This window comes from Typha angustifolia, chromosome 11 (assembly GCF_048772165.1).
Source record: "Typha angustifolia cultivar Huaian chromosome 11, ASM4877216v1, whole genome shotgun sequence".
NCBI classification, from domain to species: domain Eukaryota; kingdom Viridiplantae; phylum Streptophyta; class Magnoliopsida; order Poales; family Typhaceae; genus Typha; species Typha angustifolia.
Window position 1 is genome coordinate 11,665,970 of NC_133249.1, and position 25,144 is coordinate 11,691,113.

Genomic DNA, 25,144 nt, shown 5'->3' on the forward strand with positions numbered 1-25,144 from the left:
TATGGTAATTAATTTTAACTTTTTAATTTGTATCTATATTAAAAATAATTATGGATACAAAAATATTTTGCCATTATGCGATCACCTTAGTGTTCAACCATTTCTTATAACTCAATTTCACCATGTTTTGATGCAAAAAATTATTACTACTATAACTATATTTTTTCAAACTATTCATCAAACTAATATAATTGCTGCCAAGTAAGTGTTTTTCCTCGGAATAGGTGGCTTTGAAACTATTTAGAGGACTAGGCGAGTTTTCAAACCCGCCACGGCGCCACCACACCGTCGTTTTAAAGGCGGTTTTTAGACGATCATTACTACTTATTTAAAGTTTAAACCCGAAGACGTTGGACATTACGAAGGAAATCGGAGACGATGACGATGACGCCAGCGCTCTCAGGTTTGTTTCCAAATCTTTCTATTCTAGGGGCTCGATCTTGATTTCGTTGTGCTTTCTTCTTGTTTTGATTTTCCTTCTCTTCGATTTTGTTGGGTAGAACCTCCGAGATCGGCGAACAAGAAGTGGTTCCGTAGGCCAAACGGCACCACCGCCTCCAGGGTTTGCTATTACTGGAAGTCCGGCCGCTGCACTCGCCGAGGATGCCCTTTCCTTCACGGGGAACCACCCACCGATGCGTCTGCGGCAACGCCTTCCTTTAGGAAGCGCAAGAACGTGTGGAAGAGGAACCCGGAGACCAAGAACTCCACTCCGGCTCCCAAAGAAGAATCGTTTAAGGGGGAGAACCCAAGAAACAACACAAAGAACCCCAACTCTCCTCCCAAAGGCGGATACAAGAGAAAGAGAAGAGAAAGTTGCCAGCCTAATGACATTGTATGTCGAGGCTTCATCGCTGGGAGTTGCACTGATGGGGAGAGCTGCGGGAATCGGCATGTCTACAGTATAAGCGACAGCTTCTCCCTTTTGGCCCGTCTTGAGGGTCACAGCCAGGTAGATACTGAGGACCTCAATCTTGGTTTCTTTATTTGGTATGATATTGTTTTGGCATCTGATGAGAAAGTGCTATTGTGCAGGCTGTTACGGGAATTGCATTGCCGTCAGGGTCGAATATGCTGTTCTCAGGAAGCAAAGATAAGACAGTGAAAGTATGGGACTGTGGGACAGGGCAGGTTGGTTTGATCATGGACTTTTAGTCAATTGATTTTTTGTGTTTGACCTGTTAATCAACAATTATGTGTTTGATAATAGTGTGCCCAAGTCATTACTATGGAAGGTGAAGTAGGTTGCCTCATCACTGAGGGCCCATGGGTTTTTGTTGGAATCCCCAATGCTGTTAAGGTACGACTAGTATGACTTTATTTTTGTCCTGAATTTGTCTGTTTCATTGTTATTATATCAAGAATGTTCCATTTGGTGTGCTTGGTTATTATTAACTTCATCATTTGATTCTTGCAGGCATGGAACTTGCAAACAGGCTTAGATTTAAGCCTTGAAGGACCCAAAGGGCAGGTCTATGCTTTAATGATCGGCAACGAGACACTTTTTGCTGGAGCACAGGTGATCTACTTCTATTTCCTTACCAATCTTAATGTTGAGTACATGATCTCTTGCCAGTCTTTGTGATGCATGCTTCTGCTTCCCTACTTCTTAGTTTTTCCATATGACGATCACATAAATCTAAATGAATGTTTTTCTAAATCTTATTGCTGCAGGATGGAAGTATTTCAGCTTGGAAATCAAATGCAGATGGGAAAAGCTTTGAATTAGCTGTTACCCTTGGTGGCCATCTAAAACCAGTAGTCTCACTAATTGTGGGCGCCATGAAGCTATACTCTGGTTCGATGGATGGTACCATTAGGGTAAGTTAACATACTTCTGAAAATTCCTTGATCTGTTCAGTTTTTGCATGGGTGTAAATGACGTGCAATTGCTTGCTAAGTATAGTCAGTACCTACCGTATTTATTTTTTCTGTTTTATTCCCCTAATAAGAATATGCTGGATGTAATTTTTTATGAATGCTTATAAATTTATTAAATGTATGGTTTTTCTTTTCTTGTTCTAACTCATTGACACGTTGTATAAAGTACGTGTATGAGCACCTTTTAGATATTACAAAAGTTATTGTGATTTATAACTCATAAACATTTTAAAGTAAGGGTTTTCAGTTTCAGCCTATTTGGGCCGATCCTGATCTAGATTAGCCAAGAGAAAGAAACAAAGAGAGGGAAGAATGCAAAAAAGAAAGGGAGAAAGAGAGAAAGAGAGAGAAGAGAGAGAAGAGGTTGACCGAGCTGGATCTATGTTGGAGAAGTTTGTCATATGTTGATGGAAGCCGAAATTATGCCGGAGAATTATCACTTAGGAGAGTAGGAGAGAGAAGACGTTGGCATCTAAGTTTGTTTTTTCAGAGAGGGAGAGTGAGAATAGAGATAGGGAGAAGATGGAAGAGAGTTAGTGGAAGAGTTAGTAGGAGAGTGAGCTAATGCGGAGAGAGTTAGAAAAAAAATTATTTATATAAGAGTGCATAAGTGATAGAAAATAATATTTTTAATTTTTAGACTTTATATATAAATAATTTATATTTATATCTTATTATTATTAGTTTTAAAAAATTTATTTTTTTATATTTTAAAATAAAAGTTGATATGGACAGTCGATATCGCGATACATATCGTTTTTTCATACGTCTCATTCCGATATCTAAAACCTTGAACTACATATTCTTTCCAACAAGTGGGACAAATGCAATTAAGGCGAATTGGAGATGTGCATCTATCTCCATTAGATGGCAATTTATCGAGTAATCTCCGATCGTCATTTCCAGTAGAGTATGAATAGCCGAAAGCTAGAGAGTAGCTAGCTGCCTAGCCACAAACTCTTGCAACATTTTTGTGAATCTTATCTTCGAACAGAAATTATTTAGGGCTTAGGAGCACCATGAATAGGCAGTATATAAACAGGGATAAGCTAGAAGAAAGAACAGACTTAATATTTGAAGAGGAAAACAAATTCCAGATGGCATCCTCCTGTTCTGAGATTTGGATAGCTAAATGGCAGGGGATGACTGACTTTAGTAGAGTGAAGTTTATGATGATTTATCTACAAAAGAATATAGCTTTTTTCTTTGCTAAAGTCAAGGTTTTGACAAGTATATGGTGATTGAACTTATAAGCATAAAATTTAAGATGATTCCTGTATGCAGAAGATGTGTAAAAATTGAAAGGAGTCATTTCACAGTCTTTTGTATTTTCTCTGGGTAGTTTGAATGCAATTCTTGGTGCTATTATATGGATTGTTCTCATATGGTATTGTTATAAAGGAAATTGGATTGCTTTTACTTTTATGAATTGTGGGAACTATCAGGTTTATTAAAACTGTATCAAGTGAGCAAAAGCAAATATGCTATTTGCTGAGCAACTTTGAAGTTTGACTAATGTTTACGCCTTTGCCAGATTCTGGTACGAAGTTTTCTCCATGTGAATCTTTCTCGTGATGTGCACAACAAGAGGATCATTTATGTACTTGTTGCTTCATGCATCTTGAGGTTTAGCGTGATCTTCTCGAAATTTGGTGACAGTGTGCGGTTGCTTTCTTTCTTTATCAACTTGTGTTGAGTAAGTATAGTCAGTATTCTCTGTAAGTCTTGTTTGCTCAATGTACTTACAGATTTCATATTGATCTTCTGTCCTCCAAATGAAACATTGCACATCTAATCGAAACAGGAGTTATTTTTTCCTCGTTTGTTGCTATGGTTTTATTTTCTATTGAAGAGATTCTTTGAGATCAAACGTGGATTTGAATACACATTTAGTTTCCATTGTTTCAAATTTTATTCCATCTGAGTGCGCTGGTTTAATTTCTCGGATTCCTTCAGGTTTGGGACGTTGCAACTTTGCAATGTACGAACACCTTTACAGGCCACCAATCAGTTGTTACATCACTATTATGTTGGGAAGATTTTCTGCTTTCCTGTTCATTGGACCAAACAGTAAAGGTTAGAGATCTCCACGGCAAAGTAAATTTTATGAACACATACTTTGGTTTTTCATTTTGAATGCTTGTTTGATTACAGGCTTGGCGTGCTACAGAAACTGAGGTCCTAGAAGTAACACATACTCATACAGAAGAACATGTAAGTCCTGCACATTTCTATATCATATATTTTTTGAATAGCTTGCACTTCTTGCATTTCAGTGTGTTGTTTAAAACTATTATTTGATTCTAATAGCCGGTATACATACCTTTAATTAATCCAAACTGCATCACTCGTGCTAGTTGTAATATTGAATTGTTCAAAATTTCGTGCAACTTGTAAAGAAAAGACGATATCTTTAGATAGGAAGCAGGTGGCAGGACCCATAGGAATCCCGCTGTATAAACCTTTAATTTACTTTCTATCTAATTAGATTAAATGGATGCATTCCACTTGTTTCATCATATTCTTAGATTCCTCAACTACCGGTCATATTTTTGAACTGAGTACCTAGTTGACCTCATTTTGATTTAATAATAATGTGGTAACTGAATTTTGGATATGAGAACAGGAGCTCACAAATCTACATTAATGTTTAGCACTACATCTGGCTTGATATATAGATTGCTCATTGCATGTAATATTTATTGGGTCTTCAAACCTTGCCCAGGTGCCTTTATGAAAATATTCACATTAAATATATTTTTTCTTGTATCTCATATCCTTGATCACTTTGTAATTTTCATGATCTATAATAGATTAGTTTTGTTTCTTAGACAAGTTCGACTGTAATTTTAGTTAGAAAAAATGCTTTGTACTTGCTTTGCCCTAACAAATTTAAGAGCTCTAGGAGTATAATTAAAAATTGCAAAAGAGGAAAATGTACTTGTTGCTTATCCTTGCATTATCACTATAAGCTGTGTTGAAATGTGAGTTGTGCCTCCGTATTGATGTAACCTTATTCTATGCAACTATAAGATGTGCTACTCACTTGTTAGCATTTCTGTAATGCTCTTTTAAGTGCTAGTAGAATTTTATGGTAGCTGTATTTCAACTGATTATTTTTGTATACTACCTTGTTGCAGGGAGTGCTTGCATTACGTGGGGTGTACGATGACCAAGGCAAACCAGTCTTACTATGCTCATGCAACGATAATAGTGTCCATGCCTATAACCTACCATCGTAAGTATCTTTCCACTATATATGAGAATAATAATTATTTTTGGCAGCTTGACAAATCTTTTGTGTAATTTTCAGTTTCAGGGACAGAGGCAGGATTTTCTCCAAGGAAGAAGTGAGAGCCATACAGATTGGTCCTCATGGTCTCTTCTTCACAGGAGATGGAACTGGCGATCTTAAAGTCTGGAAGTGGTTGAGCAATGAGAAATCAGCTTCTTGATTTATTGCTGTCTATGTACATATAGTCTTTTGTTGTAACTTAAGGATATTATATCATATAGATGATGTATATATATAAATATATATTTGTATATATTTTTTTTTAATAAAAAAGAGTAAAGATTTCCTTATTGATGTACATATATACGTAACCATGAGCCTTTATTTTTCTTTTAACCAGATAATTCATCCTTATACTTATGGACATGCACACAAGAAAGTTTAATAAATGTGTGGTAGAAATATTAAATCATAAGCATCCACTATTTAGGGAAGTCTTTCTTGAAATTGTTGATGAGTTGGATTTAGATCTATGTATTATACTATTAGTTTTACATCCACTAGGTGATGATAATTTTAGTTTTGCACCTATATTGGCTACTTGGAGCTGTTTGAAGTTTCTTCATGCACTTTTATGCTGTCTCACATGGGGTTCTTGAATGTCAAAGCTGGGTTTGTTTTGTCATTACTGTTCAAAATATCAAACAATAAGCTTTATAAATTTTTGCTAGGTTCTATCACTTATCTGGTTTAGATTTTCTACATGATGGTTGTGTAAAGAGGTGCATGGTGGTCTATACTTTTAGTTGTTTTTTTTCTTCATATAATTTTACTAGGTAGGTAGTGGATTTGTGATTCTACCTATAATTATCTTCCCTCCTTCCTCGACTTCTTCCTCTGTCCTATTTTTTCTCTTTGTTTTCTCACACTTCGTTTATTATTTTTTAATCTTTACCCATTCTTTGTCATCTTTTTATATAATTGTTCATCCCAAATGCTTCATATATATATATATATATATATATTGTGTATGTATGTGTGTGAGATTTGAAAGATAAGGTAATTTTATTGGTTTTAATAAAACAAGAAGCGTTGTAAGAAATATCATACAAGAATAAATTCCCAATTTTGCATTTCAAATAAGATAGAACCCAATGATCGAGATGATTTGATCATTCAGATGTTTTATCTTAGGGCGATGTTTTCAAGTTTTAAGTCTCGTTTATTTTAGAAATAACTTTTTTCTTATTCTAAAATATAACTTTTTATTTTAGAATAATAACGAAAGAGCGTTGTAAGAAATCTCGTGCAAGAATAAAATTTAACTGAGATGATTTTGTCAGTCCCAACAAAATATTCTATAAATATTCTATCTTAGGACAATGTTTCCAAGTTTATTGTGAATAAAAGGAGATGCCGGGTAGATTCTTAATGCGAGTTTATGCTCCGACATCCCAAGAAACTATAGATAGTTTTTTGGTCCATGTACATGCGCTTCTTGGTGGATAAGTTTCTGAGAATTGGTTTTATCTTTTCACCTATTTGATGATTTTCAAGTACATGTTGTAGGGCTTTTTGGTAGATAAATTTACTTTCATGTAATTTTAAATCCTTTCTAAGCTTGGAGAGGGAAAGAGTTTTGCATCAGTTAGCATGAAAAACTATAACGATGGGTCATTGCAGAATAATGCTTTAGGCAACTGAAGTGCATCCAAGCAAATAATGGTGGTGATTACAAGGGCCATTTTAAAAATATAGTAGAGATTATAGTATCAATCATTTGAAATAATTTGGATGTAGGATATATATGCACATTCCCAAGGGAATGTGTCTTCTGATCAGACGGTGAGTAGTCTTATCTTTAGACGTCTTTCTCAAATTAGGATATATTATATATTATGTATATATATATTTTAGCCTTCAGTATGATTATATGACTTTATATAGAGATGATTTCAGTCAAGTATATTTTATCATGCATTTGATTAGGCTGATCTAGGATATTAATATATTAGTGATATATAGAGATGATTGGAGATAATTATACTGTTATGGTTTTATATAGAGATGATCTTTATTATGAGTATGTATGTGATAGACTAGCAGAATTATGCATGTGTTACATCATTTTTCTCTTGGCTTCTTTACCACCTAAATTCCTAAGTTGCATAATCTGTTGTAGTACTGAATATATGCATATGATCTATCATGTATAGGAAATCATGAAAACACTTATATATGTGATGTGATGGCTGGAACGGTATCTGGTCCGGACTGGTACTGGACATACTCTTAGCGTATGGCAGAGTATGGTGATGGCTGATGGTTATACTCTTAGCGTATGACAGGGTACAACTATCATTGATATATCCTTAACATATGGCAGGGTATGATTACTTTCTTCTGAGATACCCTATCTCCAGAGATATTCTTAGCATATGACATGGTATGCTCTGAGCTTGTGACATGTTTGTATCGAGTTTGGGGCTGGGTACCGTAATCCAGCATGGTGGATGATATTCAGAGTTGAGATGAATGATTGTGATAGTGAGAGATATGTGGATTATGTCTGCTTTGACATATACGGTTATCTAGTGGTTGGCATGCATCATGTATATTATTGATGTGACTAATATCATTGGATCATAATTGTTATACATGATATGTTATTATATTCGGTGATGTTATATGGTAAATAAGCTAAAAATAAAAAAGTAGAGGAATATCATAATGGGACACAAGTGGAAATTTTCGATGTTGTGGTAGTCGTCGAAAGGTGACGGACGGCCAAGGGTGGTGGGGATGGTCGTAAAATAGGGTGGCTAGGGATTCAAAACTTGGAAGAGTTCTACGGTTAAAATTTACTCTTATGAAGATAAAGATAATCTAAAAGCTATGACAAAAATGATAAATGTGATAATAATAAATTGACTAAACTAAAATAATTTTTCATTGCTTAGATGTTTGGATTCCTAAAAAAAGGAGCCCAACCCTATATATATTGAGGTAGGATATAATGAGTCATTCTAGGATTAGCTATAAAGACTAACACGACTCAAATTAGGACTTGCATTGTAAGCTTATATGACATAATTAGACTTCTCTTAGTGAATTACATGACTTAATTTGATTTGACTTAGTGACTTACCTGACATAACTAGATTTATCTTAAAGGTTTATATAGTATAACTAGAGTTATCTTAAGGGCTTATATAATAGATAAACATAATTAATTAAATGATAAATAGATTCAATCCATGTCTTCATGATATGATCCGGCTCACATCAGCTTAATACTCATCTTCGTGCTCGAAGGTTACTTCCTCGTGAAAAGAAATCAACATTCGTTTTGGAATTGAAACTTTAGTTACTCCAGCGATCTACTCCTATTTGCTTCCTAACTGGAAATGTTTGAAACCGTTGCTTCCTCTTGTTTTTTATCTTAGCATTCTCTGAACTCATAAGGTATCGCTTGGCAACTCATAGAACTATTCGCATGCCACAGTTTTTGAATTTTGAACTGGCCACTAATAATGTCAATGAAACAATTTTACAAAGGAATTCTTTTAGATAACATGGCTACTAAACTGACTACTACCTTTAAGATTGTTTTTTTTAGTTATCAGTTTCTTTAAGTATTAACAGTAGTTCTCCAGTAGATAGATGTACTTCTATTCAATCACACTATTGTGTTTATGCTTTCCTGTTTCTGTTTAAATTTATTACAAAACCTAGACCTGCTGCCAGAGCATTGTCGTGTAATATTTTATTCAATATTCGCTTCTCTTTTTTTTCTAGTATTTGTTTCTCAAGTTAATATTTACAAAAGCTGGTAGCCAACCAAGAGGAACAATTATCTTATTTATGTTATTCAGCTACATTTTGTTTTGGTTCATATAAAACTATTATATAATAACTGTAACGCCCCGTTCGGCACGGGCACGTGCACGCGCCCACATGGCACACGCGGCGCACGCGACAAGACGGGCGGGGCCTGTCACGCACAGATATACTTCTATGCACATACAATCATGACATCATCAAATAGTACCTGCTAACATATTCATACTCACATAATCCAATATTAAATATATCATATTATCAACCAAACAAATCTGTTAAAATATGAATATCCAAGTCCACAATCATATACACTGGACCACTACCTAATCTGGTAGGACCCACACAGGCCACAACAAACCATCAAGATATAATTAAACAACTGTTACACAAGTCCACAATAATCTAACATGGACTATACAAATCATCGTCTGATACAATAAAGTACAAATATCAAACACTGGTACAACTCAATTTCTATATAAACTATCATCTATACCGTCTCGCACCTATAGCTCACTTCATCAATCTAAAATATCTTCACGGGATCTCTCAAATCGCTATCACGTACCATATATCTGAGAGGGTTAAAAAAGAAATAAAGAGAGTCATGAGCAAAAGGCTCAGTGAATAGACCTTACCCTGAATCAGTGATGTCAAATAGAAAGTAAATCATGTACTGGATAATATGAATCAGAAAGAATATTATGTCATGAATGAGTATATGAATGTATCCTTAATAATATATAAATGAAAAGTAGATAACATGTCATAACTGTTATTCATTTCAAGTTATTTTTCACTTGATCTTGGTTTGGTATATTTTTATTTGCAAGAATTGATATGCTAAAAGTACTAGACTTGTTGAATGCTTATTTTGAATTCTTTGTAATATCTTGTAAACTAGATGTTTTGTCACAAATTGCCAAAGGGGGAGATTGTTAGGTTTTTTAATTGTTGGCAATTATGTACAAAATATTCTAAGTGTATTTTTACATGTATATGAGCTTTATACAAGTCTAGAATATCTCTGGTTTGAAGAATTGCAAGATTATTAGAGAAAAGCTGTTGAGTTCACATCGCGTTCACAAACGCATTCGAACGCGGGTACTGCATTCACACAGACCGAGAGCAGCGTTCACAAACGCGTTCGAACGCGGGTACTGCGTTCACACACACCGAGAGTAGTGTTCACAAACGCGTTCAAACACAACCTGAAGAATTTAAGCTGTCGCGTTCGAACGCATTTGGGCCCGTTTGAACGCACCTGAGATTAAGTCAGGCCGTTCGAACGCACCTGGGCCGCGTTTGAACGCACTTATGAAGTTTGTAATTTATTGGATTTTCGTGAGTACGGATAAGACTTGGATTTGGCTCTATCTTGGAGATCATATATAAGGATTGTGATGCCCTATCTCTAGGGGGTTGAAGAAGATTATTGAAGGAGATTTCTTGAGGCTACATCGGTTCTTTAACTAACAAGGTTCCACTCATCTATAAAAATTTAATCTTTCATCTTAAGGGCTATCTAGACGAAGGATCAATCTCAAGAGCTACTGAGGTTGGACATCAATCACGAGAAGCAGTGAATCGTGGGTTCTAGCGATCAAGACTAAGAAGAATAAAATCGTTTGGATCGACGGGTTGTTTTGTGAGTCAGTCTTGTAATTACTAATATTCTAGTGATTGGTTTTGATCCGAGTTTGGATCCGTGGTTTTTTCCCGTTTGGGTTTTCCACGTTAAAATCTTGGTGTTAATCTCTACTTTCATTTTTAATATTTCTTCCGAGTTTTACTTAAGCGAACGAGCGATATCATTGCCTAGAGGTTAGATACATACATGTGTCTAAGGGTTTTTTCACAATGCATAACAGGAATTTATGTGGAATAGGAATCAAGAGAAAAATGATGTAATGCAGAGTCCAACTATATCATCAATACATGCATATTCGTGTTAATCTATTACATGCATACTCATGCTACAGATCATTTGGACATAACCTTACAACAATACAATCATCTCTCATCATCTCTATTTATCATCATCATACTCATATCCAAGATCGGCCTAATTATATGTATGATAAAAATATGCTTGACTGTAATCATCTCTAGATAAAGTCATATAGTCATGCTGAAGGCCAAAACATGCATGTACATAATATATAATATAACCTAATTTAAGAAAGGCGTCTAGGGGATAAGACTACTCACACTTGATCAAAAGACACAACCGGCGTATCCCCCACATCTGCCAATCAACCAAGTGACAACTCATAGCAAGGTCCACGAGGTCTCAAATAAGGGGTTAGGGATCTGAAAATATTTAAGTAGTATAATGTTAGCCGTTTATCTAATTAGAATTAATTCAATTAAAATATAAAGGTTTATTAGGTTTAGAATTACTTTTTTTTATTTTTGATTACATAACTAGATCTATATTATAAATACGATTCAAATACTATAATTATACTATTATCATAAAATGCTAATTATAGTATAAGGAGAAGAGGTTTGTTTTCTTTTATATAAGAATATTTCTAAATATATAATTATAAAATAAAATAAAATAAAAGGCTAAATAACTATAAGTATATTGTTGGTCTAATTATAATTAATTTTATAATTCACACTCTATCTTGATTAATTAAGGACTATGCAGTCTTTATTCGATAAAATAAGAAATAAATAACTAAATAAGCCTAGTATTTAATTTGTTGTAGAATAATAATATATAATAAATTAATAGAATTACTTAAAATATATATCATAAGAATATTAGAATATAAATCTAATAATTATAATTTACAAATCTATCTATTAAACTACTAGACATATAAGTAAATAAATAAATAAATATTGGTATTACCTATATTTATACGTAATAGTTTATAACCTAATTAATCATTAATTAATTATAATCAATAATAATCATATTGATGAATATATATTATTATCCAATAATTAATGTCTAAATCTATTTGTATTAATTGAGAAAGAAATATCTAAATAAATAAATAATAAAAATAAGGATTATTACACTAGTGTTGGGCTTGGTCCAGCACTGGCCTACTACAGTGCTGGGCCGAGCCTAGCACTGTTGTAGAAACAAAGAAGAGAAGAAGCAGCTGAGGAAGTAAAAGAAGAAAGGAAGAAGAAAGAAGAAAAAAGAAAGAAGAAAGAAGAAGAAGAAGAAGAGAAGAGAAGAGAAGAAGAGAAGAAGAGAAGAATGAGAGAAGGTGGGGGAGGGGTTTGCGGACTCGGGCCGGCGGGGAGGGCACCGGCCGCTGGTGGCCATCAAGCGGCTCGGCTTCGGCGAGTCCGAGCCCAAGGGCAAGAGAGAGAGAGAGAGAGAGAGAGAGAGAGAGAGAGAGAGAGAGAGAGAGAGAGAGAGAGAGTGTGTGTGTGGGAAAGAGAGAGGCTTACCTCGGTGGCGGCAGCGCTAGACCGGCCTCGGCGAGAGCGAGAGAGAGAGAGAGAGTGTGTGTGTGGGAAAGAGAATCGAGAGAGAGAAAGATATAGAGGGAGAAAGAGAGGCGGTGGGAGGGAGGCCGTGGCGGCGACGGCGGGGCCCACCGCGCCAGCTGGCTCGGCTAGGTTGGCCGGGCCGGCGCCAGGGGTGCGTGGTGCGCTCCCCTCCTGCCACTGCATGGCACGAGGCCGGCTACACTGTGGCCGACCACGTCGTGCCATGTAATTAGTTTTTTTTTCTTTTGGGATTGGGTTGTTACAATAACTCTCCTACTTGAATCAAAAGAACTCTGAACAGGGATTTATTTCTTTTAAGGTAATAAATCGTATTTCTATTTTCTCTGGTGGCCCTTTCTAGACCTTTATTCTTACCTGCATAAGTAGGAAGACATAGCTTTATTCTAAGTATCATTTTCTACATGTTCTAATGGTTTCAGCTCTTGAAGAAGTCGCCTCGGCTTTGCCAAGATGCATAATTGTTAAAAATTGGCTCAAATTCAGTTTCAGTAAAAACAAAAATCAGCATGTATCAGCTTTTCTGTGCCGCACGTTCGAACGGGCCCTGAGGGCATTTGAACGCGGACTCCAAACAAAGAGTAGTCTGTAATGTAGGCATTCGAACGGCTCCAGCCGCGTTCGAATGTGAGCCAACCCAAGAGCAGCCATTTCTGCAGGCATTCGAACGGGGCTTTGGCGTTCGAACGCTAGTCTGTATTTACACTAGGCACGTTCGAACGCGCCCACCGAGCATTCGAACGCCCCTTTGGTTCTGCTGCTTTGATATTGGGCGTGTTCGAACGCGCCGCCGAGGGCGTTTGAACGTGACGCGGAAAAACCCAATTTGAACCGACCCTATAAATAAAAATGTTGGGTTTTAGAGTTGTGGGTAGGCATTTTGCAAGAGAGAAAAGCTTATAGGGGAGAGTCACTATTGTTTAGAGAGATATTAGAGTTGTAATATCTTTGTATTTAAAGATTTGCACAGTGGATTAAAGATTGCTCCGCTTATAGATGTAGGCATATCGCCTAACCACGTAAATCTTGTCTCTCTCTCTCTTTATTGTCTCCATTGTTGTCTTTGAGAGTGTTTGCTTACATTAGGGTGTTAATCCGTGATTAGAACTTGCTTAGGGCTTTTTCTATCACCATTAACATCTCTCTAGAGGTTTTCAAGCTTTGCATTGTGTTTCCTTCCACTATTCCCATTTGAGCTATTTGGAGGTGAAGGTCTTGCTTCCGCTTCCTTCACCCATTTGATAGTTTTGTACAACAAGTTGGTATCAGAGCTTTAAGGTCTCAAACCTAGGGCTTTGAATTTGGGGATAGCATTAATTTGCAAATATGTCGGGATCATCCAAATTGGGGAAACTTATTTCAAATGCAAAATTTGACGTAGAGAAATTTGATGGCACAAATAACTTTGGAATGTGGCAATGTGAAGTGATGGACGTCTTGTTTCAACAAGAGTTGGACATCACCTTGGAGGAGAAGCCTGAAGATATATCCGAGAGGGATTGGGAGAAAATGAACCGGCAAGCTTGCAGCTCCATCTGGCTTTGTCTAGCAAAGGATCAAAAGTACTTTGTGATGAAGGAGACCTCGGCGAAGAGCTTGTGGATGAAATTAGAGGACAAGTTTATGACTAAGAGCATTAAGAATAGGCTATATTTGAAGAAGTTTTTCTGATTTCAGTACAAGGTTGGAACGCCTATGGCCGAGCATTTGAATGCCTTCAACAAGTTATTTGCGGATTTGTAAAATTTGGATGTGGAAATTTTGGATGAAGACAAAGCCTTGGTATTGTTGAATTCGTTGCCCGATGTATATGATCATTTGACTACTATCTTACTGTATGGAAAAGAATCTATTCGATATAAGGATATTGCAAATGCATTGATCAATAATGAATATCGCAAGATGGATAAACAGGTTCATACGGATTCTCCATCTGAAGCATTGACAGTGGGTGGTAGATTGAAAATTAGAAAGTTTAGTAAGCGGGGTAGATCGTCCAGTAGAGATATTCCTGCTAGAGATGAATGTTTATATTATCACAACAAAAGCCATTGGAAAAAGGATTGTCCGGTTTTGAATGGCAAGGATCAGCAGAAGGGAAAGGCAAATGTGACCGATCTTGAAAATGAGTTTGATGATTTGGATCTGGATATTGCACTTAGAATTCATCTGTACCATGTCTTACATATGAGTGGATTTTGGATTCGGGTTGCACTTATCATATGTGTCCTCATCGAGATTGGTTTTGCACTTTTGAAGAATTAAGCAATGGCATAGTTTTTATGGGTAATGATAATGCCTGTAAAATTGAAGGAATTGGCATAGTTCGTTTGCAGTTGCATAATGGATCAGTGAGAGAGTTGACGGGGGTACGATATGTCCCTCATTTGAAGAAGAATCTCATCTCAATGAGCGCATTGGAATCCAAAGGCTTCACAATCGCAATTAAAGATGGAATTTTGAAATTTGCATTGGGAATTCGAGTTGTGATGAAAGGCCTTCGGAAAATGAATTTGTATTTTTTGCAAGGCAAGACTATGATAGGCAGACATGGTCATGGATTACAAAGACCAAATTTGAAGAATGAGATTTCCAAGAGAATTGTAACTTTTGGAGAGTATTCTATTTTGAATCAAAGCATTTGTAGAATGGCATAAGCAAAGACTTCTCGCAGCAGGTGGAGAATGGAATCCTTGGTGCTCCACCAAAGTCTACCAATTTGGATGTAGAAGACTCAAGTTTGCATAAGGTGGAGACCTTAACTCAGGAAATTTTGCAGAAAGGAAAATTAATTGTAGTTAGTAGACCAAGAAGAAAGACCCAGAAGTTTGCACGGTGTACTAAAAGAATGGCATATGCACTTTTGGTTGTTCATGACGACAGTGCAGTTGTGACTGGGGTCAAGGTCCAACATTGCTTGGACTTGACCAAGTATTTGCATTGGTGGAGTGAGTTGCTTGGCATCTTTGAAGTCTCATCATATTTGTTTGCATTTGGGTTTTGGAGTGGTGCACTCACTTTGCAATAGTGAAGACCATTTGAAGTTTATTTTAAAATTGTTTGCAGAAATTGTTTGGATTTGGCATCTTGACGCAAATTTGCAGGCGGTGCAATTTTGGGATTTGCAGTCACTTAGTAGTGGTGGAGAGTGATTTGGTGAAGTTGTGAATTTGTCGCCAAGGTGGAGAATTGTTAAAAATCGGCTCAAATTCAGTTTCAGCAAAAAAAAAATCAGCATGTATCAGCTTTTCTGTGCCGCGCGTTTGAACGGGCCCTAGGGGCGTTCAAACGCGAGTTCCAAACAGAGAGTAGTCTGTGATGCAGGTGTTCGAACGACCCCAACCGCATTCAAACGTGAGCCAACCCGAGAGCAACTGTTTCTGCATGCGTTCGAATGGGGCTTTAGCGTTTGAACGGCAGTCTGCATTTGCACTAGGCGCGTTTGAACGCCCCTTTGGTTCTACTGCTTTGATATTGGGCGCGTTTGAACGTGCTCCTGAGGGTGTTCGAATGCGACGCGAAAAAACCCAATTTGAATCGACCCTATAAATAGAAATGTTGGGTTTTAGGGTTGTGGGTGGGCATTTTGCAAGAGAGAAAAGCTTGTAGGGAAGGGCCACCATTGTTTAGAGAGAGATTAAAGTTGTAATCTCTTTGTATTTGAAGATTTGCATAGTGGATTGAAGATTGCTCCGCCCATGAATATAGGCACATCGCCGAACCACGTAAATCTTGTCTCTCTCTCTCTATTTTGTCCATTGTTATCTTTGTGAGTGTTTGCTTACATTAGGGTGTTAATCCGTAATTAGAACTTGCTTAGGGCTTTTTCTATCACCATTAATATCTCTCTAGAGGTTTCCAAGCTTTGCATTGTATTTCCTTCCACTATTCTCATTTGAGCTATTTGGGGGTGAAGGTCTTGCTTCCGCTTCCTTCACCCATTTGGTAGTTTTGCACAACAATAATTTCATATCTCGCACCATTTTAGCTTTTACTATCTTTGTGATTGGAAGCTTGTGGGATCTGGAGAGGAGAGGAGAGACAACTATCTAGCGAAGAGGTGTAAACATCTATATGGAAATTTTGTGGGGATTATGCAACCTTAGAGCTCGTGTCAAGTAACTAGTGGTTCTTGTCTGTTAAATATGTTCTTGATAAAAAATAAAAAATAAAAACGTCCTATCATTGTTTTTATGAAGAGCATTTTAGCTTGTAGGAATGAAAATTGGTTTTGTTGTTTACCAAATAATTGAAGATATCTCTCCTACAATTATTGGTTGATGTGTTTGCGCTGAATTCTCTAGCTGATAGGGTCTCGTGAAAAGTGGGCTGCTTAGATTATTGTCCTGTAGATAGATATGCATTGTAATACATCACATTTGAACTGTTTATAGATTACAATTTATTTTATGTGGACTAACATGTAATTCCCATAGGTATCAGGCTAAAGGATTCTCTGGTCTGCTACAGAAAACAAATTCGATTTCCTATCCATGCTTAGCTCTTTCCAGATGTTCATTGCAACTGATTCCTCTATGAATCTTCTCCCTCTTTATTCTCGTAGCATTCCATTTGAAAGGATGACAGAACTTGAAGAGGGTGTCCAGAAGCGAAGCAGTTGACAATGAGTTTTTGGAGAAGTTCCAATGTGATGGCCTCGAAGATGATAAAAGGTACGGTGCAGCTAAATGTATATGTTGAGTCTTGAAAATTTAGGAAGGTCCATGCTTAATGCAGTAAAAATATGATTATAGACTGCAATAATTATAGTTAATATTTCTTCTTATTGAATATTTAGTGCCCACTATTCTCACGATTTCTGAGTATCTTTTCTGTAAATATGCTGTTTGGTGATACTCAATGTAGAACGATCTTTCTCTTCTACTGAAGATGCTGGAAACAACGTAGGTTTTATATCTTCAGTAGATAACTTGTTTTAAGTTGAGAGGTGCATATGATCAAGATGTAGCAACTGCAGTAAACTTTGGAATCAATTGTAACCTATTCCTTCGAAATGTATCAACCTGTTGGGAAAGCTAAACATTTTTTTATGCTATAGACCCAGACCTCTCAAAAACGCTGCCATCACCTCCAAACAGAAAAATATGAAGATATTACTACAACGACAATTTCACCATCATCACACCTGCATTCAAGAAATCCAATTCTGGAGCACTGAAACAAGTTAACAGCAAGATTAAGATACTATACAATTGGTGATTATCGCAACTTAAATTTAGTAACAAGTTACAAATGCAATGCAACTTGCCAGGTTTAGTAGCTCCAGCAGAAAGTGGTGTAAAGCTGCATATTCCTCTGCTTCTCGAAAACCAAGAGAATCTTCACGAGTGAAAGAATGCAAATCTATGGTTAACAAGGGCATTTCATGAAAGGAGGAACAAAATATCACTGATTAAGAATAGACAATTTCTCAGGAGACTGTTCCTTAACCTTTGTGAAAGACGTCTATAAGGGCAGGAGTTGGTCGAAGATTCTGTCCTCATTGCAGATGTCCAAAGATTTTTGGTTAACTTGTGCATCTGTTTATGTCACATGTCAGAGACAGACCATAGATAGGCTTCTTGCTCTGTTGCTCGTTTCTCGTTTTGTCTCTTAAACATTTCCTTCTCATATCCTGCAAAAAGAGATGCAACATCAATCATATGTCAAGAATGCTCATAAAATTCTCAGACTAAGCAATTAAATCTTACTTGCATAAAAACTACAGAACCAAAATTGCTTCACCACATTGCTGCTCAAAATGTACATAAAGAGAAAAGTATGACTATAAATGCAACTATAATTGCAGTCATGCAAACTATGAACCTAACCACCATTTTCATCACAAACTTCATTAAGTCATTGCACAAAGCATCTACTAGTAGAAACTTGCTGCTCTTAAAAATATAAATATTCTGAAAGATACAAATACAAAGAAAATGAATACTAATATAGTTGTTAGATTTTTCAGTTTGTTAAACAAAGCCACCAGAATAAATGCCAAACATTTTCCAGTCAGAATATTGCTTGAAATAAAAATAAATAAATAAAACTTTTGTGAACATGTTGAAATCAAGCCAAGTGCTTCTGCAGTTAGAAGCATGTTGTAAGATCATTAAGGATAGAGGCACAAGGTGGAAGAATCTGAGCTAACAAATTTTCAGTATAATTATAATGATAATCACCAATATATAATAGACAAGAGAAAAAATAATACCAATAACTGGAAGAAAAGAAGCAAAAAGACTTGGCATAGACTAATATAGATTATCACATCCGAGGGTGGCATCTATCATTTTTTAACAACAGTATAGAAGTCAGATTAGGTCAGGGTAGTGATAACCTAGAAGCATAAGAAGTTGATCGCATAAATAAAAAGCACCGGACACACCACAGAAAATGTTTACGTGGTATCAAATATGAAATTATTTCAGGCACGCAAAGAGATCCACCATGAGCATTGCATGTCATGATACAACCTACCGGATAACAAAGGTAAAGTACAGAAAAAAAACAGCCAAAGATAAAGAATATATCAAACAGCATATACAATGTCCAAATGTAGCATGAAATCTAGAAAAATCAGAGGGAGGAAAATGAAAATAATGACAGTATATTGGGAATGGTGAGTGATCATATCATGGTGAATCACAAGTATTTGCTCAAAAAGTAGAAAACAATACAATGTCACATGCTCCTATCATATCACAGGATTGAGATAATCAGTTAACTGGAAGCAAAAATAGAACTAAATGATGCTTATAGGCTCAGTTTCATATGATTCAAAGAACTTGATTTGCTATAGCAGCATAATGGCATACGTCATCAGTTAAAACAAAACATAAGTGGAGATAAGAATATGCCAAGAACATATGAGCAGGACGAACCACTACTGCGATCTACTCCATCCCAATGGCGGCCAGGTCTTATACCATATCGATTTGGAGGGCAATCTATTCCCCGTTTAAGCCAGCTATGACTTGGAATAGTCTGAGGAATTATAAAGCCAGAGTCTTTCATCTTCTCATTGTCACCTAAATCTTCTAAAACAGGCTCTGAAGACTTCCGCTGCAGCAGATAAATGAACAAGCATGTGAATCTACTGATGCCAAAATAGTATTTGTCCTCCTTATAGAAAAATTATGCAGTACCTTGACAAGATGTGCCATAGGGTCACCCCATCTAACCCTCTCTTTTAACATTTTGTCAAGATCAGGATCATCCCTGCAAACAGAGAAAAGAACATATATAACATGCATGACATGGTAGATCTCAAATGATTATATGCCCATTTGGAATTCTAGCCAACAAACTGTACATCCCTGCCCCACCTCTTGTTGGACACTAAGCAAAAAGAGGAATCCACTTTTCTTCATGCTTACCTCGTTCGTGCAAAAGGCTTATCCTTCTCAAGCTCTAGCTCTAGTGCTTTAGCCTCAACTTCTCTCTTCTGTGCTAGGCCTTTACCCCACTCCAATTTGTCGTGGCTACGGAACTAGAATAACAAATCATAAGCTGTAAGCATGGATCCAGTAAGAGGATGTAGGTATTACATCAGATATTCATCAGGGAAAGCATGAAAAAAAAAGGATAATATGCAGGGATAAGGAATTCAACAAACTCAGTTTAAAAATGACTAACATCAATCCTGTTCAGTATAAAAACAAACCAATTAACAACCAGGAATTTAGGGGGATCACCATAGTGGACACTATGTTATGCCTTGGTCCTCACCAATGGGAAGGATCTCAAGTCTTTTCTTTTTTCTACTTAAGAGATCAGAAAAAAGTACTAAAACCAAAATCCACTTTCCATCAGGCAAGTCTACGTGTCTAATAACTATCACACATCCATAAAAGTATAATATACTGAAATATATAATGCAATAGGATAACAAACCAAGCATTACTATAAAAATGAAGCCTAAATTTCTGCATTATAAAAGAGAAAACATGGTATAACAATAATGACCACTAGAATATTAGTCAAGATTTGAAAATATCTTTCCAAACTCACAACTCCAACAATTATGCTATTTTCAAGCTAAGCCCACTAGTCTTCATCTTCTTGATCCTTGTTGAAAATCTTTCTAATGCCACATAGCCATGAGGCCCATGACAACTGAAATGATTTATGATGAAAACCTCTTATTTTTTACATCCCCATGTGACCTTCAACCTCATTACCATCAAGTCAAGCTGAAATCATCTCATGCATGGTTCGCCGGATCGGCCGAACCCGATCCCAATCTAGGCCTAATCCGAACTCTCTCTTTCTCTCTTTCACTCTTTCTTCTTACTCTCTCTCTTACTCTCTTTCGCTCTCTTTTTTTCTTTTTCTTTTTCTCTTCTTACCATATAACCATTGTTTCTTTTACAGAGATATTTAGCTTTAGCAATCTCCGACGAACTCTGGTATATAGTTTTTTAATTAAGTTCTTTATTTCTCTCTCAGTTTTTTTTTATTTCTTCCACTCTCTCCCTTTCTTTCTTCTTCTTCTTCTTCTTCTTCCTTCTTCTTCTTCTTCTTCTTCTTCACTGCATTGATTTTTCTTTCTTTTGTTTGATTTTCTTCTGCTTACTCTCTTTCTAATCTCTTCTTTTCAATTTTGACTACATCATAGTTTTTCTTCTTTATTTTTTTATTTTTTATAAAAAAATTTCTAATTTTTTAAAAGTTTTCTAATATTTTTAAATAATATTTAGAATTTTACGTAATTTAAAAGTCATCCAATCCAGGTGACTGATCTGGCCAATCTAGCTGATACATATTATTTTTTTGAAAGGCCGATCTCTATCGATCCCGATTTTTCAAACCTTGATCTCATGAAGCTAAAATGTAGCAATTCACAAGCCAAAGATGTAGCATAAGTGACCACATATGTATATGATAAGTTGATAACTATAAGCTGTGTATTTGATATAAGTCTATGTTTCTTTTCTAGGATTTCAGTTTCTAGCAATTAATATTATGCCTGTTATTACTTGTTAATTTTATTGGTAACCTTACAATTACTAAGTGTCATTGGCTGGTCAAATAAGATTATTTTTAATTCATCACATATTATTAGCTATTTCTACCTATTACTAGTAATGAAAACATTTATGGTTAATATATTTATCCTCCCTAAAGTTGGGCCAAAAATTAGTACGGAAAATACTTTTCACTAAATAATGGTAAATTAGTCTACAGTTTTTTAAATTGATCACATGACACATGATATTTTTTAACGAAGAAAATCAAACGAACAATTAACGTAACGAGTACTTTAGATGTTTTACATAGATAAAGGGGTCAAGATGCTACAAAATAAATAAAGGGATCTATATAAAATATAGAAAATAGTTAGAGGGCCTTGGTATAATTAGTTAATTATGACAAAAAAAGCTTAAACAATTTGCTCAAATTGACTCATGTTATTTGGAACAGGGGCATGTATCTGATTGGCACTCCGTGTGCTGCTCGCATGATAACCTTTCCATCAACTATCCCTTTGGTCAACCAAACTAACATAGGGCATTACAGTCATTGTGAATCTCTAGGAACATCCATTTTAGTTTGCATACACGTTTGCACCATAAGGGGACAATTTAAATGACTGCTAGGGGTATAAATAGACTCGACTAAGGCAAGGTTAGTTGGGCTCAGCCTGCTTGGAATTAGCAAAAGATATCTCGGCTCAGCTTGAACTTGAATCAAGTTAGTAAGGGTCAACTTGAGAATAGCTTGAGGTTATACTAACTTAGCTTGGCCTTGGCTTGATTAATAGACAAGCCATGCCCATTGTAACAATACAACAAACACCCACCTCACAAAAGTGGGACTGAAAGAGACAAACTAAATTCACTGCTTAGATGTCAAGCTCAAACACTAGGTAGGTGGGTTTCCAGTTATAAAGCACAGATACAAATATGACATATAGATACGAATCCACCGATCTAGCGAATCATAAAAAGTAAGGATATGATTTGATACACTAAGGATATATAGCTCATATATGTATATATTTATGTCTTCACATATATTAGTGAACTTTGTGTACTTTTATTTTCTTAATTGAGGAATTTTATATTATCATTGTGTGTGATAGTTTACATAAGGAGACCTCTAATTTATCCATTAAAACACTACCATTTGTAACAAAGAACTAGTATTACGTAGTACATTACTAACTAAGATATAAGATAAATATAAAATACACAAGCTCTAGATCTAGCTTTTGGGTCAATTAGTTACTCTAGATTTCGGCATGTCTACTCTATTCCAGGTGCAGTATCAAGGTGCTATAAACTTCATCATTGGCCCAACAGATCAAGAGCTAGAGATGCCAAAAGAGAAAGCAAGGATAGAGAATCTACTTCGATATCTATTTTTAATTTCTACCCTTTTTGTAAATCCCTATACATATAGTTCTAGTCTAGTTATTGCATTTCTTTTCAACCATTCCTACTGTTGTAACATAATTTCCTCATATAGATCATAAAATAAACAAGCGAACTCAATTTTTCAACAAAGAGAAACTTTCTAAATCCAATAAGAAATGAAAGGTAACAGTCTCCTTGGATTTGACTATTATTGATAGGAATCTCAAAGGAATTATCCACAATATTAATTTTATTTTTAAAAATTCAGATAGTTTAAAAAATTATCTGATACGTGTATCTAGTATCCTATTCGATACAGGTAGGGTGAGGCTTCCTAAGTTTTCGGCCACCATAAGACACTAACCAATAGAAATGAGTAAGTGAGCGTCATAATAATTATTCACCACAGCAGAACCACAAAGCGCTTGTTGTGACATTGTTTATTAGAATAGACTTCTAAATCTTGTATGCCAAAAGTTAGAAAAAATCAAGCTAGCACTGCTAGCACCCTCTATCTGTACAGAAAACATCCAAGAGGAATATGACTAAGGAACACACACACACACACAGGTAGACACAATAAATAGAGAGATATCTAATGGTTTTTAGAATGATGACATGAAAACAAAATCTACCTTTGGCTTCTCTTCTTTTTCTTTTGTTATCTCCTCCTTTGATATGCGTTTTCCTGCAAGAACAATCAACTCAACAAATTGCATGAAAAGGAAATTCTAAATTCAAATCCAGCATATAGTAGAAAAGCATTAGAAGCTACAACAAGAACACTAAACAAATTTCAAAGCAAATAATCAGACCTTCCTTATCCCTAAATACTGGCTCGGCATCTTTCCCAGTCATGGACGGATCCATGGCAGCAAATCTACATGAACAAGAAAGTACCAAAAATTAATTCTTCAAGATAAGACTGAGTTTGTAAGATATAAAGCAAGGACGGAGCAACTTCTGAAAAGAAAGCAGCTCAAATAAGGCTTATTTAAATCACCTAGATTTCTCCTGCTTTTTCTTCTTATTTATCTCTTCCTTGATTTCTTGAGCTGAAAATAGTCCTGACCTCGGTGCCCCCTTGACTAAATATGCCTCCTTTCTCCCCTTTCTCGGAGGAGAAAGGTCCTCAGAGGAAATCTGGGGATTCGTTATCTCTGTCGAATTGCGATGAGGTCGACGCGGTGGAGAGAGATCATCGGACAAGCCCTTTTGACTTCTCCTAGGAGGAGAAAGGTCAGCAGCAGAAGGCCGACCTGGTTTTCCATCAGGCGAATGATGAGCACGACTTCTCCTCGGAGGAGAAAGATCAGCAGTAGAAGACCGACCTGGCCTTTCATCCTCAAGCGATGGACGAGCTCGACTTCTCCTAGGAGGAGAAAGGCCAGAAGCAGAAGACCGACCTGGTCTTTCATCTTCAGGCGAACGCCGAGCACGACTTCTCCTTGGAGGAGACAGGTCAGCAGGCTTCTCCGATTTATGACGACCATCCACATGATGGGGAGGAGAGAGGTCTTCTTTCGACCTAATTCTGATGCGCTTGTGAGACTTCCGAGGAGGGGACATATCACCCACTTCATCGTCACCCAAATTAGCTCCCTTCTCTCCACGCTCCGGTGAAGGCGTGTCAAGGCGCCTCCGGGGCTGCCGTGGCGGAGAAAGGTCGCCTCTTTCAGCGTCCGACGGCTCCCGCTCAAGCTCTGGAGATGGCGTGTCGTACCGGGCGCGTTGCTGCCGCGGCGGGGACGGATAAGGCCCCCCTGCCACATCCGAAGGCTTTGCCGGCTCCGAAATTGGCACCCAACCACTTCCGTCATCAGCGATGGAGTGATAGGGCTTCCGAGCACGGATGGCTTCGAGCCTCTTCATGCGCTTGACCTCTATATCCTCATCAACCTGGGGTAATTCCTCCCCTACACACAAATGATCCAGAAATTAACGAAATGGATTGGATATGCATTATACTAGGGTTAGGGTTTTAGAATTACCAGCGGAATCGGATTCCTCTTCCTCGATCTGGACGGGTTTTTGCCACACGGGATCTTCGTCGACGACGAGGACGCCTCCCCTAGAATCGGATTTGGGCTTCTCCTTCTTCCTCTTCTTCTTCTTCGCCTTGTTCGGGTCCTCGGCGCCGGATTGGTATCGCTTCAGGTACTCTTTGAGGGAAGCGCCGGTGGAGGCCATTAACGTGACGGAGGCGGAGGAAGAAGACCTAATTTGATCAAGGAGCTCTCCGGTATGAAAACCCCACAGTTACCGTGTGGGTGCTGGGGGGGTGGGGTGTAAACGGGTCGGATAATATTCGATCCGACCCGAATAGTATCCGGAAAGC

At 36.8% G+C, this 25,144-nt stretch overlaps 2 protein-coding genes across 10 annotated transcripts; one reads left to right on the forward strand and one right to left on the reverse strand.

The window, feature by feature from the left end:
- Positions 1-378: 378 nt before the first annotated feature.
- Positions 379-5,336, forward strand: LOC140770607 (zinc finger CCCH domain-containing protein 17-like). Its single transcript, XM_073111861.1, has 11 exons — positions 379-403; positions 501-952; positions 1,036-1,131; positions 1,211-1,300; positions 1,418-1,519; positions 1,675-1,821; positions 3,416-3,574; positions 3,823-3,957; positions 4,036-4,095; positions 5,022-5,119; positions 5,195-5,336. The coding sequence occupies exons 1-11, from the start codon at positions 379-381 to the stop codon at positions 5,334-5,336; spliced, it is 1,506 nt and encodes a 501-aa protein (XP_072967962.1).
- A 12,072-nt stretch (positions 5,337-17,408) lies between these two features.
- LOC140770961 (uncharacterized) lies at positions 17,409-25,039 on the reverse strand. 9 transcript variants are annotated; one of them, XR_012106079.1, is made up of 10 exons: positions 24,798-25,039; positions 23,810-24,722; positions 23,622-23,686; positions 23,442-23,494; positions 19,825-19,937; positions 19,594-19,666; positions 19,330-19,510; positions 17,894-18,077; positions 17,712-17,782; positions 17,409-17,588 (listed from the first exon to the last, which is right to left on the reverse strand). XR_012106079.1 is itself a non-coding variant. In XM_073112300.1 (8 exons), exons 1-8 carry the CDS (start codon positions 24,994-24,996, stop codon positions 17,992-17,994), a joined length of 1,683 nt encoding a protein of 560 aa, XP_072968401.1. In that variant the 5' UTR covers positions 24,997-25,039; the 3' UTR covers positions 17,409-17,991. The 9 variants fall into 9 exon arrangements, 1 of the variants encoding a protein (XP_072968401.1); XR_012106078.1 differs by having other exon boundaries at positions 17,409-17,617; XR_012106081.1 differs by having other exon boundaries at positions 17,712-17,806.
- Between the last annotated feature and the right edge of the window lie 105 nt (positions 25,040-25,144).